General features: G+C 40.3%; 1 protein-coding gene across 1 annotated transcript; it reads left to right on the forward strand.

Moving 5' to 3' along the window:
- Nucleotides 1-3632: 3632 nt before the first annotated feature.
- Nucleotides 3633-14060, forward strand: PNPLA4 (patatin like domain 4, phospholipase and triacylglycerol lipase; the record flags this gene model as incomplete). The annotated part of the gene is given in 8 exon segments (XM_079972146.1): nucleotides 3633-3700; nucleotides 4661-4847; nucleotides 7488-7564; nucleotides 7566-7574; nucleotides 7772-7859; nucleotides 7861-7908; nucleotides 13858-14025; nucleotides 14028-14060. Coding segments are annotated over 8 exon segments (678 nt in total).
- Between the last annotated feature and the right edge of the window lie 2594 nt (nucleotides 14061-16654).

Raw genomic sequence — 16654 nt, forward strand, 5'->3', positions numbered from 1 at the left:
AATTGTAACTAATTAATGTCATATAAATATTTCATCTTAATTAAGCTAGGAAAATGGTGGAAACAAGCAGTGGTATTTTCTGCTCCCTGATCTCAACTGTGTTTACATGGAAGCGAGTAATGGTTCGTTTCCTTTTGGAAGCTGATCTTTCTTGGGTTATTTTACAAAAATGATAAGCGATATCAGAATTCCTTTTTTTAAAAAAAATCAACATCTGTGCTTATTTACAATGTTGCAAAATTTTTGGAAGGGTATGCTTGCTCATTACTTCAAGATGAAGTGCTTCCTGTGAATTTGGGGCACATTTTATTTTTTGATTGATTAACATTTATACGCTGCCTTCTTTCTGTAATGGAACCCAAGGCAGAGCACCTGAAGGTGCTGTCAATGGTTGTCAGCCATGCAGACCATGACTAGACCCAGACCCTTAGCTTCAGCTGGGTGTTAGCTTTGTTAGTTTCTGTTTGCCACTGAGCAGCTGCTTAGAGTCACAGGACTCTGTTTACATTCCAGAGGCAGTCCAGGCTGTTGGAAGTCTCATGGGAGAAGGGAGACGGATGTGACATTAGTGGGTTTTCTGTTCCTTTGTTCCTTTGTTGCTCAGTTGCTCTCTGCTTTCATAGAGAGAGGATGTATATTTCTTTGCTGTCTGTGTAGTAAGAAATAAAGCATAGCGATGTAGCCATAAATCTCATCACTTCTGCTGCTTTGAAACTCTGCTGAATGGGGGAACATGCCTGAGGCCTTATCAGAGGCTCAGGTCGCTAATTATTCATCGGAGGGCGATTCTGAAGGACTCGGCGGGAAGATGAGCTTTATCAGCTTGGCCGAGTGGAGATTCCAACAACCTTCACATACCCTCAGATCCTGATATCATATAGAATGTAATGGATCATGTCAGGATAAAGTCTGTAGGTTGGGACTCTTTGGGCTCCCCCCCTTTAAATGCCTTAGCCCCATCTGTACCCTTTTAACAGAGATGCTGACAAAGCTTGCCTCTCTTGGGCCTGGATATCAGCTTTGGGGTCTTAGGCCCAAGCATTGCTGAAGTTAAACAGGTCTAGTGTGGTCAATGTCTGGATGAAAGACTGCCTGGGAACCACATAGGCAACCCCCACAGGATTCCAGGTTGGAAGAAAGGTAGGCTACAAGATGTACTAAATAAATACATGCAGAATGGTCTTGTGATTCCCCAAACTCGAGTACTGTGTCTAGTTCTGCACATCACAGCTTAAGAAGGATGTTGACAAGCTGGAATGTATGCCAAGGATGGTGACCAAGATGAGAAACAGTCTGGAAACCAAGCCTTATGAGGAATGGTTGAGGAAGTTAGGGATGTTTATCCTGGAGAAGACAAGACTGAAAGCCATCTTCAAATATCTGAAGGGCAGAGAGAGCAAGCTTGTTTTCTGCTGCTCCAGTGGGTAGGATCCGAACCAATGGATTCAAATTACAAGAAAGGAGATTCCAAATAAACATCAGGATGGTAAGATGGTAAGAGCTGGACTACCTCGGAAGGTGGTGGAGTCTCCTTCACTGGAAGCATCTAAACAGAAGTGGGACGGCCATTTGCCAGGGATTCCTACATTCATCACCATTGCCTTTGACTTTATTTATGCTGGTGAGACTTGGAGAGTCATGATGTGGTTGAGCACCCACACTTGCCTAATGTTGTTAGTGTAATTCCAGACAATTAATCTTGAAAACACAGTGCAGCCCCAAATGATTAATTTCTGCATTTGTTTTATATTACTTTTGGATTTAAAAAAAATGTGCAGAAGACAGAGCGGTAAGTGGATTACATTGGGAAAATTATATATTTTTTAAAGCTTATTATTCTAGTGGATTTTGGTAATACAAGCAGCAGCTTTCGCTACAGGAAATATAAAGATATACTTAATTAGATTTACATATCTTTTGTAGACTACTAAATTCTCTGAGCTAATGGTATCTGGAGACTTAGAGAGAAGCGTAAACCAAACGCTGCCTCCCTCTCCCCCTTCCTCCCCTCTCCCATCACAGTTTATATTTTTTGCCTTAATCCAAGTTTCTTTGCTGGTAATTTGAACTCACATGAATTAGAATAGGGAATGCCAACCTTTTCATCCATCTTTTTAATCTAATGAAAAAGTACACATGCACCATTTTTTTTATATTGTAAGTTTATGTTGAGAAACATCTATGGGAATAGGGCAGTATACAAATTTAATTAATTAATTAATAGCAATACTAATAGAAATACAGTGGTACCTCGGGTTACATATGCTTCAGGTTACAGACTCCGTTAACCCAGAAATATTGCTTCAGGTTAAGAACTTTGCTTCAGGATGAGAACAGAAATTGTGCTCCGGTGGCGCGGCAACAGCAGGAGGCCCCATTAGCTAAAGTGGTGCTTCAGGTTAAGAACAGTTTCAGGTTAAGTACGGATCTCCGGAACAAATTAAGTACTTAACCCGAAGTACCACTGTAGTACTGCAAGCAAATATAGATGCTCCAACAACCTTATACTGCATATTCCTAATTCTGGAATATGCAATGACTTTATGGAGACCTACAATACTTTTGCTCAGACATTTCAGGAAATTTTCACATTTTTTTTGATGAATGTGTTGTTTTTGAACTTTCTGCTATTTTGAGTTTATCTGACCCTGCCCCCACAAAATACTCCATTTCTAGCTCTTTCTGGCCAGCCATTCAATTTTTGTTCTAAGCTAAAGTAGCGGATCTTGTGCCTTAATGAAGGCCATTCTGTGACTCCTCCTCTTATCCTAATATTTTCTGATGTGAAATGCATGATGCTTTGTCATCGCACAAATGAGTTTTCCCACTGCCACTCCACACAATTTGCTGTCCCATCTTGCTGGGTGGGAATTGAAATATGACAGCGTAACACCATGCAGTTTGTATTGGTAATCACTATCAGTAGGAAGAGAGAGGTACTTCTGGTAGCTGCCCAAAGTCTACTTCCAGCCTGTGACTTCATTTTATTTGCTGTGATCCAACTAATGTTGACTATATGTTGGCTGCTTTTCATTCTTATGAATGGACAGCCAGTACCTGCACACAAGGACATTTCACTATTGACACAGCTGAAAAGGTTAGATGTTCCATGCTGCAATGAAAATGTGAATCAAGCCTCAAATCTAGATCAGTCTTCTCAATCTGGAACCATAAAGATAAAATTCTCATCAACCCCAGAGCTAATGGCCACTGCATATGTTGTTGTTGTTTAGTCGTTTAGTCGTGTCCGACTCTTCGTGACCCCATGGACCAGAGCACGCCAGGCACTCCTGTCTTCTACTGCCTCCCGCAGTTTGGTCAGGGTCATGTTTGTAGCTTCGAGAACACTATCCAACCATCTCGTCCACTGCATATGGAGGGCACCATATTGGGGAAGGCTGATGTAGGTGGTATCTAAAATGCAGAAACCCTAAGCTGCCTTGCAAAGATCAATACATAAAGATAGAAGTGAACCTCATTGTCTTCAGATAAGTGTCACTAAGCTCACTAGGACTTGCTTCTGAGTAAACATGCTTAGTGTCTCACTGCACTGCCAGTTCATTATAATTTTGTACAAGATGCTGATGGTAGCATTTTTTAATTCAAAGAAACATTATCATGAAAATAGGGCCATGGATGAGAAGCCACATCTCTCTATAGATGTGACATTCAGCACCCTAATATGTATCTTTACTTGGAAGTAAGTCCCATTGCATTCAGTGGGGCTTACTCCCAGGAAATTTTATATGTGATTGCAGCTTTAAAGGTAAAGGTAAAGGTACCCCTGCCCGTACGGGCCAGTCTTGACAGACTCTGGGGTTGTGCACCCATCTCACTTAAGAGGCCAGGGGCCAGCGCTGTCCGGAGACACTTCCGGGTCACGTGGCCAGCGTGACATCGCTGCTCTGGCGAGCCAGAGTCGCACACGGAAACGCCGTTTACCTTCCCGCTGGTCAGCGGTCCCTATTTATCTACTTGCACCCGGAGGTGCTTTCGAACTGCTAGGTTGGCAGGCGCTGGGACCGAGCAGCGGGAGCGCACCCCGCCGCAGGGATTCGAACCGCCGACCTTTCGATCGGCAAGCCCTAGGCGCTGAGGCTTTAACCCACAGCGCCACCTGCGTCCCTGATTGCAGCTTTAGTTGTTCAATATAAATGCTTAAAAGGAATTGAATGACCAGATGAATTACTGGAGTAGCTAGGGATTGTAAGCATTTTAGCCAGCACCAATCGCTCCGAAATATTGTGGGTAATGACAGCAAGTATTTACATATTTTTTTGGTTTAAGACACCTGCTTGAATAAGCAGCTAAGTGGTTGGAGGTATGAGTAAGAACTGCTTTAGTCTTACAGTAGAATAAGAAAGTAAATTGTCAGAGTGAATTTTAAAGATAGAAAATAAAGTTACAGTTAGAGAAGTAGGAAAAAAGTAACACTTTGTTAAATTGTATTTCAAAGCACCTTTGACAAGAGCCTCAAAGGTATTAATGCAAGTTTCCAATTATTTTTGGAAGCTGAACTTAATTGTATCTTTTTAAAGATTAAAAATGCCCTGATGATTCTAAGCCTTATGTCACACACCAGAGTGGAAAATTCTTTTTTTTTGGGGGGGGTGGGGGGGTTGAAAAATATTTCACAATCCTTTCTAAACTTTCTTTCCAGAGCAAAAATGAATCACCTCAGCTTCTTCTTTGCAGCTTGTCAGTTTCTAGAGATATACCACTTGGGGGCAGCATATGCTCTTTCCAAACATGGCAAGAAATTACTTGAGTTTTTGAAGGCCTTTGCAGGAGCTTCTTCAGGATCTGTGACTGCCACTGTTCTTTTAACAGTGCCAGAAAATATAGAGGTAATTGAAAAAGAACCTGCAAATCTTTAAAAGATAGCTTAAATCTACTCATTTGGGATGCTATCAACTAAAATCATAATAATATGACCAGTATCTTGCACACCTACAGTGCAGCTACACGCTTTTGCCAGCATATTCCAAATTAAACATTTTGGAGCAGTGATAGATTTATGAAAACATACTCTTATCTTTTACTGTCACCCTTTTGCCTACATTGTGTGTTGCAAGATTATATGTGGGGAAATGGGCAGTGACGGCGAATAATTTTTTTTGACCTATATAATTACTTTTCTAATTCTTACTCGGTTACTTTGTAGTATGTATGCAGAAGTAAGTATTTGTGACGAGCGGTCATGTAGTTAGAAATGACAGTCTCTCCCCCCCCCCCCCCGCCTTTTAAAAAATTACTATAGCCTGTTTAATTTTGTGTCAAAGGCAAAATAGGCTGACATAGCTAGTGGAATTGGCAATGGCCAATGTAGGCGCAATCTGTTTGTAAAAATAATGAAAACATTATTAGTAATTAGTAATTGTAATTGCTTATTCCTGGTAATTAATGATTTGTTATTTTCAGTTTTCCTAATTGGTAGCTAGAGATAACTAAGAAAGCAAAGCTATCTATGACATATATCTTTTGATTATGATGAATATATATATATATATATATATATATATATATATATAAAATCATCATCATCAAAAGATCTCAGGGTGGATCACAGATCTTCACGGTGGTGTGAAGGTACTCAAAGAAGCCAGGAAGATTAGAAGCAGGAATGTGCAAAACCTCTCACTTCATTTCTGCAGATTCTTCTCATTTTCTGCCCCACAACCTTGCATATACAGTGGTACCTCGGGTTCAGAACTTAATTCGTTCTGGAGGTCCATTCTTAACCTGAAACTGTTCTTAACCTGAGGTACCACTTTAGCTAATGGGGCCTCCCGCTGCAGCAGCGCCGCCGCCACACAATTTATGTTCTCATCCTGAAGCAAAGTTCTTAACCCGAGGTACTATTTCTGGGTTAGCGGAGTCTGTTACCTGAAGCATATGTAACCTGAAGCGTCTGTAACCCGAGGTACCACTGTACTTGGAAGCCAGCAGGGATGGAGAGCCTGTGGCTCATCCAATATTGTTGTATTGTGGCTCCTTTTGGGTCTGATGGGAGATGTAGTCCAACTGCATCTTTAGAACCTAAGGTACCCCACTCTTGCTCTAGTGTGAACCACCAGCTGGTCCTGCAAATTGATGGAGATGATGGAGAGAAATCAACCTGCAACTGTATGGATGATGCCAGTGATCGTAGCTAGCCAACTGCTCGCTTGCACACTGTGGTGTTCCATTGACCACCACACAATGCTTGTAGTAAGGGCAGACATTGTCCTTCTCACTCAAATGCTCAGTAGCAAAGCTGCTTAACATGCTGCCCCTTGTGTATATCTTTCCCTTAAAGAACTGCGGGAAATTGCGTTTAGGCATGCCAACATGGACTCTGCCTGATAAGCTCAATGGGACGCACATCTAAAGGAACATTTCGATTCACATCCTGATAATGCGACTTCTCAGTGTAAATCTACCCTAACAATCCACCAACCCCTGGAACAGAATATAAATCTGAATGAATCTGACATGAAGTGGGTTCATGATAATTATCTGCACTAGTGGAACTTCAGTATCTGCTTCAGAAATCAGAACTGCTAAATACAGCATCTATAATTAGAAGTGTATTTTTTAACAACACAGCAATTCAGTGACTCTGTGGAACGTGCTGCTTGTAGTACGTGCTAACAATGTTTGTGACTCCGCAGTTCAAGGCAAATGCCATTTTCTTTAAATTGCAGTACAACGAAGTTTCTGTTCTTCCCCTTTCAGTTATCTCAATGCTACTGCTGCTGGTTCTCGCTGAAGCCCAACAGCAGTTTATATCTGATCAGGAGTCATCTGTTGAACCTGCCATTTGATCTAAAAAACACACTACCACCCTTGGTTCTCTGTATCATATTTTCCCCAGGCCATTGCCACTACCCTTGGTCACACCCTTTCAAAGGCTTTTGCAAGTGGTGGGAAATCACTACTGTTTAACTAATTTTCTCTTAAATTTCCACTGCCGTGGGTATTGCCCATATGCTACCTGCAGCTGTTTAAGCTGTTTTTGCATTTTAATGAGCATTCATCTTAGTAAATTACAACTCCTAGTCTGTGGCATTAAAAATAACTGAAAATTGTCACCCACAGCTTTCTGTGATTTAAATCTGCATGATTCTTTCAGTCTATTCAACGATGTTCTTTGCTTGTGAAGGATCCGATAAGAGTTTCTCATTCAGTACGTGGTCTTTTGGCTGACTAGAATTTCAGGTGTCACTAAACATTTTATTAAAACAAAGGTAGTGATTTGTAGGTAAGCATAAATGAAATTGTGTCTGTTTGCAGATTAATTTGATCATGAGAGTCCTAGGAAATGTGGATTCAATGGTAATAAAAACAAATACAAAAACTGCCTAATCTTCCCCACTCAACTAGCTTATGATGGTACAAATGTTTTTATTTCAGAAATATGTTTTGCTTTGTAGGGTTTGTAAGAAATGAATAGAAAAATAGCATTGTACATAACTATATTTTTTAGGGGGGGGGGACTTTTTCAGGAGTGTACCAAAAATACCTATGAATTTGCAGAAGATCCTAGAAAACTGCACTTTGGACCACTAACAGCAAGCTATGACAAAACTTAGGTGGGTATTTCTTTTTACAAATATCCTCTTAAATTTGGTTTCATGTAAAGCCCCAGAGAAATGCTACTGAGAGCATTCTGTGTGGATGGCGTCTTGTAATAACTGTGGAGAAACAGCGCTTTCCATCCTTCCTAAATTATTTAGATGGTGTTTAATTATTAAGGCTGACTAATGTTTATCATTCTATTTTTCTGTAGGGGCTGCATTGATTCAATTCTTCCTCCTAATGCTCATGAGATAGCAGAAAATCGGCTCTTTGTATCAGTCACTAGTGCTAAAAATGGAAAAAAATCATTTGCTTTCAAATTTTGCCTCCAGGGAGGATCTTGTTAAGGTAGGAGAGCTGCAGATCACGTCTATAAATGGAAATGAACGACTGTCTCCAGGGTCTATGTGTTTGGTTTTTTATTAACTGTGTCCTGAGAACTCGCCATTCAGTTCAGTTGAGAAACTATGTTGCTTCAAGAAGGACTGTTGACCTGTTTAAAGTAAGAACTGCATGATCTAATGCTTCTGCAATGCCCACAATTGGCCCTATTTTATTCCTTTAAAAATAATGATTCCCCCTGTGATTTTGTAAGTGCGTAAAAGAACTGGTTCTTATGTCAGAACAAAATGCTAACAAAAGGCCAAGACAGGGCTTGATAATCATTCCAAGAAAGCAAGAGACATCTACCGTATTTTTCGCTCTATAAGACGCACCAGACCATAAGACGCACCTAGTTTTTGGAGGAGAAAAACAAGAAAAAAATATTCTGAATCTCAGAAGCCAGAACAACAAGAGGGATCGCTGCGCAGCGAAAGCAACGATCCCTCTTGCTGTTCTGGCTTCTGGGATAGCTGTGCAGCTTGCATTTGCTCCATAAGACGCACACATATTTCCCCTTACTTTTTAGGAGGGAAAAGTGAGTCTTATAGAACAAAAAATATGGTATATGTATCACAATGCTCATCCAGCTTGTAGGATGTCCCTATTTTCATCAAAGAAATGTTGGAGGGCATGGAATAGGATTTCCTCACTGCTATTTTTCTAGAAAAAAGAGATGTCACGAACACACCATGAGTGCCTCCCTCTTTCTCTTAGAATGGCAATGGCACCTACCTGAGAGGTGCCAGAACTGAGTTCTGGTGATTTCCCACTGAAAAAAAGCCCTGGATGTCCCTATTTTTGCAAGAGAAATGCTGAAGGGAATGGAATAGGATGTTCCTATTTTCATTTGACAAATGTTGGAGGGTATTAAAAAAATTGTCCAGTAGCACCTTAGAGACCAACTAAGTTTGTTCTGGGTATAAGCTTTCGTGTGCATGCACACTTCTTCAGATACATTGAAACAGAAGTCACCAGACCCTTATATGCGTCAGACCAACATAGCTACCTACCTGAATCTAGAATCGTTGGAGGGTATGTTCTTCTTCCCGATTTAGTTAGGAAAAATATATAGACTACTTAATCAGAAGAGATGCCCCTTTAGCCATAGCATAACTCTTGACACCCCTGTAGCTAACCTGGCTTGCTAATCTTCAGATATGGATGGTATTTTTAAAGTGGGATTTTGTTGCAATGGTCCTCTGCAAGGCTGGAGTGCTCTGCTGAATGATGGTTTAGAGGATGAGAAAGACAGACCTTTATTCATTTACCCATCCACTTATACTTTGTGTGGTTGATGAAGCAACACCAGGCCCTCTAAAATGAATGAGCACAGCATAGTTACATAGATTTAGATACCTGAATTTACTTGCAGGTGTATATTCCATTAAGCTTAGTCTTCATGCTTCATGTGCCTCTTTTAAGTGGATTTTAACTACACCCTATTTCACAATATCGCTCCTGCTTGTAATATATGTGTGTGGATTACGAGAAATAATGTCTCAAAATCCAATAGCCTATGAATTATTAAGGAGTGCGTTTGAGGGTCTGGTGCAGCAAGAGAAAGCAGAGTAAATGTTATTTCTGGGGGGATGAGGGAGCATCTTAAATGGAGAGTTAAGCTATCCCTGCTACTGTTGCAGCCACAAATAGGGAGTTTTGAAACACCCAAGGCTGCTTTTCCCTTCTTGGGGGGTCACCCTGTCTAGTTTCAGCTGGATCCCTGCTGGCTCATTAATGCTCACCATCCCTTCCTGAAGACTTTTGAAACTTCTCCTCCTGCAGCTTTGGATCTTTAAACCTGCAGGAGGACTCTTTTCTCATTCCGCTCTGGAAGTTTTGTCCTTGATCACATGGACGTCAAGAAGCCACAGATTGTAAACAAAGAGAAGAGGCATTGGGGAGTTGTTAAGCAATCCTGATGTAGGAAATTCTGCCATTCAGCTTAGCTTATGGTGATGTGTGTGGGATAGACTGTTGCCTGTCTTGCTTATATACTGCTCCACTTAAGGCTATCTATCGAACTTTAAAGTCAAAATAACAATAAAATAAATATAAATACGACCACCATCTCTGGGCTCCGACCTCTGATTTGGACCTGTCTGTCAGTTCTAATTTTTGGCTGCCTAGGAAGTCAGTTATCTTGCTAAACTCATTATGCTTTATTGGCACTGTTGGCAACCAAATCATAAAAGCTCTTGTTACTCTCTGATGGCTCCGAGTGAATCATTCACACAGCTTGCAGCACTCAATAGGTAATAAACACTTTCAGGGGCACCTTAAGAATGGCGTTGAGAGGATGGAGAAGGGAAAGTGGGGTAAAGAAGCAAGGTGTTCTTCACACAAAAAAAGGTTCATTTGGAAGTGCAGCAAAATCTTGTATCTGATTTTCATCTCCAAAGGGAAATTTTGAAGTTTAGTGACAGCAGATCCTAGATTCATGTAATTTCAAATAAACAGTTGACTGCATGGCATGCACTTGGATGATAGATCAACAGAAGACAAGCACAAGTAGAAAAATGAGACAGAGGTTGATAGAATGTATCTGGATGGTTTTTGTTTCCCACTTCAATCAATCTGGCCCTGCCCCTCTGCTTTTTTGTTTTGTTCCTTGGCATGTGTGCAAGTATTCCTCTGCTTGGAGATGCACGTTTCTTTAGAAGATCCTAGAAATGTGCAATAATCAATGTTATCATTCTCAGTTATCATCATGCTTTTCAGGTGGGGGAGATGGGCATCATGGAATATCCATTTCAATTATTCTCATTTTTTTCTTTCACTTTTTTAAAAATACTGAGATATTGTGCAAGAGTGATATCTACCTATCTGATTAAGGCTTGCACAAGAGGGATGGAGAGGTCTTCACAAGACCTCTGTATCAAAATACTTTTTGAGCCCCATGCATGTATTTTGATTGGTGTCTTAGCTAATCCCTCACTTCTACTATGTGAAGCTCTTAAGAGCACAGCTCGGCCTAACTGGATTGCTGAAATTAGAACATGCCTTAGCAAGTTGCCACTGGTGGAAATAGACGTTTGTATTGTTTGGGCTGCAAGAAATAAAATGGCTGCAGGGAGTTTGGGTAGAAGTAGGAGTGTAGTATAAAACACCACCCACTGGAAACATCACTATACAAAGACAATGTGCTAATGAGCTTCCACCCCAACACTGACCTCAGATTTTATAACAGGTTATTTTTACTTACTGAATTTTCTGCAATAAGGGAAATCTGGAATTTTTTTTTTGTTATGCTGGCATTTTGATGTTGTTGTGGTGTTGTCACTGCAAAAAACAAGAGGCAGTACCAGTTATTCCTTATTAGTATTGTTTTATTTATTAGATTTGTATACAAAGAACTTGCATATGTGAGGCAGTACTGATTCTACCATGAACTTCCATTTGGAAGTCCCTTCAGTCACTCAGATGCTGGCACAAGGAAGATGCAAGGCTTTAGCAAATGGGAGGAAACCTGATCATGACTTGGTGTGTGGTGTTCTGAACTGTCTATATACACAGAACTGAAGTGAAATAAATCCAAAGGGTACCTAAAGCCATGAGCTGGATCCAAAAAGATCAAGAGTTTGGGCAGAAAACAATGTCTTCATCTTTGAAATATTGTTGCTATATTTGCACTCTGTATGTTCATGGCATTACAAATTTGATGTTAATTTGAAGCCAAGACGTTGCACTCACTCAAAACAACACCAGTGATTAAGGGCTGACTTTGTCTTATTAGGAACAGACTGTTCTGATTAGAAATAACAGCGACAATTAAAAAACCTAGGAGTCTAGTTATATTATAATGAAGGTTTGCCAGTGTGGTACCTATGATGCTTCTAATCTTCTGAGTCCCTGCCCACCTCACTGCTCCTTTTGTTATTAGGTGGCAAGGATGGTTAGGATTTTTTTATCCCCCATTTGAAAATACATAGAGCTGAAAGAGACACTCAGAAGACTGATTATGTTTCTACTTCCTCTTTCAACTCAGTGTGCTTTTCAAGGCTCAGACTGGGACCTGAGCTGCTAAATTGACAGCAGAGAGTTGGGGGGTGGAGGAGACACAATCTGAGATGCTGTAGGAAGGGAAATGGTCTGACTGTGGGGAGGAAGAAAGAGGAAAGAATGACTCCACCAGTCAGGAGAAAGAATGGAATACCAGATAGATAGATAGATAGATAGATAGATAGATAGATAGATAGATAGATTGATAGATGATAGATGATAGATGATAGATGATAGATGATAGATGATAGATAGATAGATAGATAGATGATAGATAGATAGATAGATAGATAGATAGATAGATGATAGATAGATTGCTAGATAGATAGATGATAGACAGACAGATGAGAGATGATAGATAGATGATAGATGATAGATAGATGATAGATGATAGATAGATAGATATAGATAGATGATAGATAGATATAGATAGATATAGACCGATGAGAGAGAGATTAAATCCATTAAAATGTGTGGGGTTTTTTTTGTTTTTTTGTTTTTGAAATTGCCTCTTTTTGCACAGATTTCACCTGCTCATCCATCATCAAATAACAGATCACATCTGCCCCCATTGACATTACTCTAAAAAGTGTAGAATTGATGCTTTCTACCAGTGCCATAGTGTAAAAACATGGATGTGAAACATGGACCTTTATAAATCAGAATTTTTACGTATGGCCTCCTGAAAACAGTCATCAGATTATAGTTCACCTCTGTCTCCACATTTATATTCTTGGTGGTTTTGTTGTCCTCCTATGTAAAACTCATGATATATGAAGATCAGTGCTTTTTTTTTTTTGGTGCTGACAAGAAGCACACCTGTGACATTTTCTTGTACTGTGTACCAGTGTAAGCTTTGATCTGATGGTGGGGAACACTTTCTAAAATCATGCAAATTTAAGAGGATCCATTTTAATCCACCAGACCCAGCTGTTACCAAGATTCCATGGTCAAGCAAATTGTGTGTTGCAAAGTGGGGGTGGGACTGAAAGAGGGAGAAGTGGCCAGGGAGAGGGGCCTAAGAGCCAACCAGAGGGGGCGGTTCTCATGGCATTCTCTTAAACATAACAAATCTTCCCATGGACCTCCAAAGGTTAGAAATCCAGGTCCAGATTCGTTTACAGTCATGACACTGGCAGATACTGATCAATTCATTAATGAGCAGGCAAATGAGGACTGTTCTGCTTTGGTGATCACTCATTGTCAGGGGTCAGGCTGGGGAGTACTACTCTGATGAGGAGTGACAGGAGCCCCTCTCTCTCCCTGCTCAGAACAAGGATCATGGGGCTCCACTTGAGCAGTACTGACCTGGTCACAGTTCGGAAGACGGGAGTTGGACAGACTCGGGAAGCGAACAACAAGAAGAGACAGAACAGGAGGAGAGAGAGTTAGCTGAATCTCCCTCGCTGGAAAGTATACAGCCTCTTAGTCCCAGGGCTAGAAGATTGGATAAGGTAACTTCTCAGAAGGCTACTTGTTTGAGAGATCGGGTAAAAAGGAGATGGGAAGACGGAAGTGACTAGAGGGAAGTGGGAGGCAGCGGTGGACCATATGCCCTTCCATGAACATGGTCATAATTGTGTGTCCATAAGTGCTTCAAAGCATCTATGGTTGGATGAGTGCAGTTGTAAATTCACAGCCCTTAGTCTTCTACTCTTAGGGTTGCTGGATTATTTTTTTTGTAATGATAACCAACATCCGTAGTATACAATCCTTAAAGTTGAAACCACCCCCATCTTTCTGGAAGGCCTGATTTTACTGTCATGCTGTTACTATGGTCACCCACTTTACTTTTAGAGGGAAATATGTGATAAAGCCCATTTGCCATGACTTGAGCTACTTGGAAGAAGGACCAGATAAATGATAATAAAACAGTAAGTGTTGGATACCGCCCTTCAAGAAAACTTACTATAGTTAAGGATATGTTACCTCAAAGGAAAACTAACTCAGACAAAAGAAATGGTCACGATCCTTCATTTGTCTTTTTCCTTAGAGAACTTCACAAGACTCCACCAGGCTCTTTTCCCACTAAGCCAGGAGAAGATGGTATCGCTATACCAGGAAGGATATGATGATGCCATACATTTTTTTTACTAAAGGAAAATTGGTTTGAATAGATTATGTGTGTCGGAAATTAACAAAGTCTGATGGCTGTCAGAGCAAAGCTACAAACGCTCCAACAGAGCCCAAGGGATTGCTGTCACAATTTCTGTTTATCTAAAATGAATGCCATAGGAATTGCATCTGTCGCTGTCAAACAAGTGTTTATACATAGGTGTATTGGATGGAATTTGTAAACAGGTTTGGATGCAATGGAATTGTGCTTGCATAGTAAGAGAATCTGTTTAATAGGGCAGTAAGAAAGAAAGAAAATCAAAGGGTTTTTATTTTTCTTGCCATGGAAATGCTCAAAAATGATTTGCTGACATTAATTAGATTTTAAATATATGTTCAGTTTGTGGCTGGAAAATATACACTTTCTACACAGAGCTGCAAACTCACGTTCTTTGCAAGTAATCCCATTAATTGACTTAATCATTTTCATTTTTATTGTTTTTTTCCTTGTGTACTCTGAAGCATGAACTCTAATTATAAAGAGGCAGTGGGATACAAAACAGCTTAATTGCATATCTTTTAATTGTTATGCATATGGATTTTGCTATTAGTACATCTTGTTCTTCAAATAAACTGCATAACTTTCTGCATTTGGATTTGCGTAGTGCAGTGCTTCAAATGACTAATCCTTGCTTTCTGTTACGTATAATTCTTTGCAGAAAAAAGGTGGCAGTTAAATTTATTTATATTTGCTAGTTAAATTTATTTATATTTGCTGACAAAGTTCCCCCAAAGGAGGGAATTTGACCAAACTGAAGTAGGAGTCATGCAGGGCTTAAGTTTCCAGTGGCAATTGTTCTCCCAGTATAATGTCAGAAGACCCGGCTTCCTGTGGTTAGCAGGGAGGGAGCCAATCAGCCTTCATGGTTGAGTGAGGCTGCCATTTTGTGACCCAGGTAGTCCTCAGGACCTGTCTCAGTGTGTTCATTGCTTCTGACCATCACATCTTTGGGGCACAACAGGAATGATTTTGCTCAGATTTATTGGATTATGAATAAGTTTCCGAGCACAATTCAAAGTGTTGGCACTGACCTTTAAAGCCCTAAACAGCCTTGATCCAGTATACCTGAAGGAGCATCTCAACCCCCATCGTTCAGCCCTGACACTGAGGTCCAGCTCTGAGGGCCTTCTGGTGGTTCCCTCACTGCGAGAAGCCAAGTTACAGGGAACCAGGCAGAGGGCCTTCTCGGAGTGGCACCTGCCCTATGGAGTGTCAAAGAGAAAACAACTACCAGACTTTTGGAAGACATCTGAAGGCAGCCCTGTTTAGGGAAGCTTTTAATGTTTGATGCATTGCTGTATTTTAATATTTTGTTGGAAGCTGCCCAGAGTGGCTGGGAAAACCCAGCCAGAATGTGCTCTGTCAATCATTCAGTTGTTTCCAATAGCTGGTTTGAATTTAAAGAACTCAATACAACTATGTTGTTTACACACTTTGGAGAATAATATGTACATCCAATGAGTAGAGCTGTGGACTGTTTTTCACTTTACATTGTAGTTTGGGTCCAGGGTTGTGTTCTCTCTCTCTCTCTCTCTCTCTCTCTCTCTCTCACACACACACACACACACACACGCTAGAGAGAGAGAGAGAGAGAGAGAGATTTCTTTTATAAATATGTATGTTAATTTCCCCCACAATTTAGCATTTTGGGAATGATAGAAATGGGACTTACTTTAGGAATATTTCGTTCCTTTCATCTCCCTGTTGTTTGCTCTGCTTCTCTTGAATGCTTGTTTAATTTCTAAAATTAATTCTAGAATTGATGCATGCATTTTTATTTTTTATTTTTGCTTAAGCTTCACCTCTTTCTTCCTGATCAAAATTCTTTGGGGTAGTGTTTTACTCAAGTTGTGATGTACCGATAAAACACCACACAAAATCTTATCATCAGATTTGGTGCAGTGTTTTAAACATGCATGGAAGGGCACATGCACAAAAAAATATACTGATGCCCATAGAAGGATTGATGAAACATTGTAAAACAGCAGTGTGCATTGATGATTAAGAGAAAAGGAGATAGACTAAGCTAGAGCAATTTCTATAGTAAGAGTATTCAGTCCCCACCCCCTAAAAAAAAAACAAGGCAAGTTTTTTTGGGGAGGGATATTTAAAGTTATTGTTGGAAGTGGTGAATTGTTTCCATGGTAGCTTTTCCCACTCCCCACACACCATTTTTTTTGTAGTAACTGCAAAACTAACTGCAGGTTTCCCCTGAATGCCACCTTGACCTGGAGTGACACTGCATTAAGAAGTTGCATCGTTCTTGGGGCAGGAAGGCCCCAAACTCTTATCGCTTTGGTTGTCGCTTTTTCCTCTGCCTTTTCCAGATCTGTGCTATATATGTTTGAAATGAAACAACCCGTGCTGTATCCTGCATTCTTAAAATGGCTGAAATGAAAACTGGTACAAAGAGAATTTTATTTGATGTAAAGGGCAAATTAATGAAATGGACTTTCTGAGGTGTGGCAGCGGTGATGTATAAAACTATGACAACTTGTGTTGAATAAGCAGTCAATAATGCCTCATGCTGCTTTGTTCTTTCAGATTTCTATTATGTAGTTGACAGTTCCATAGTTTCTAAAGAATAGTCCTAAT

This window comes from Podarcis cretensis (assembly GCF_951804945.1).
Source record: "Podarcis cretensis genome assembly, chromosome: 4".
Taxonomy (NCBI): domain Eukaryota; kingdom Metazoa; phylum Chordata; class Lepidosauria; order Squamata; family Lacertidae; genus Podarcis; species Podarcis cretensis.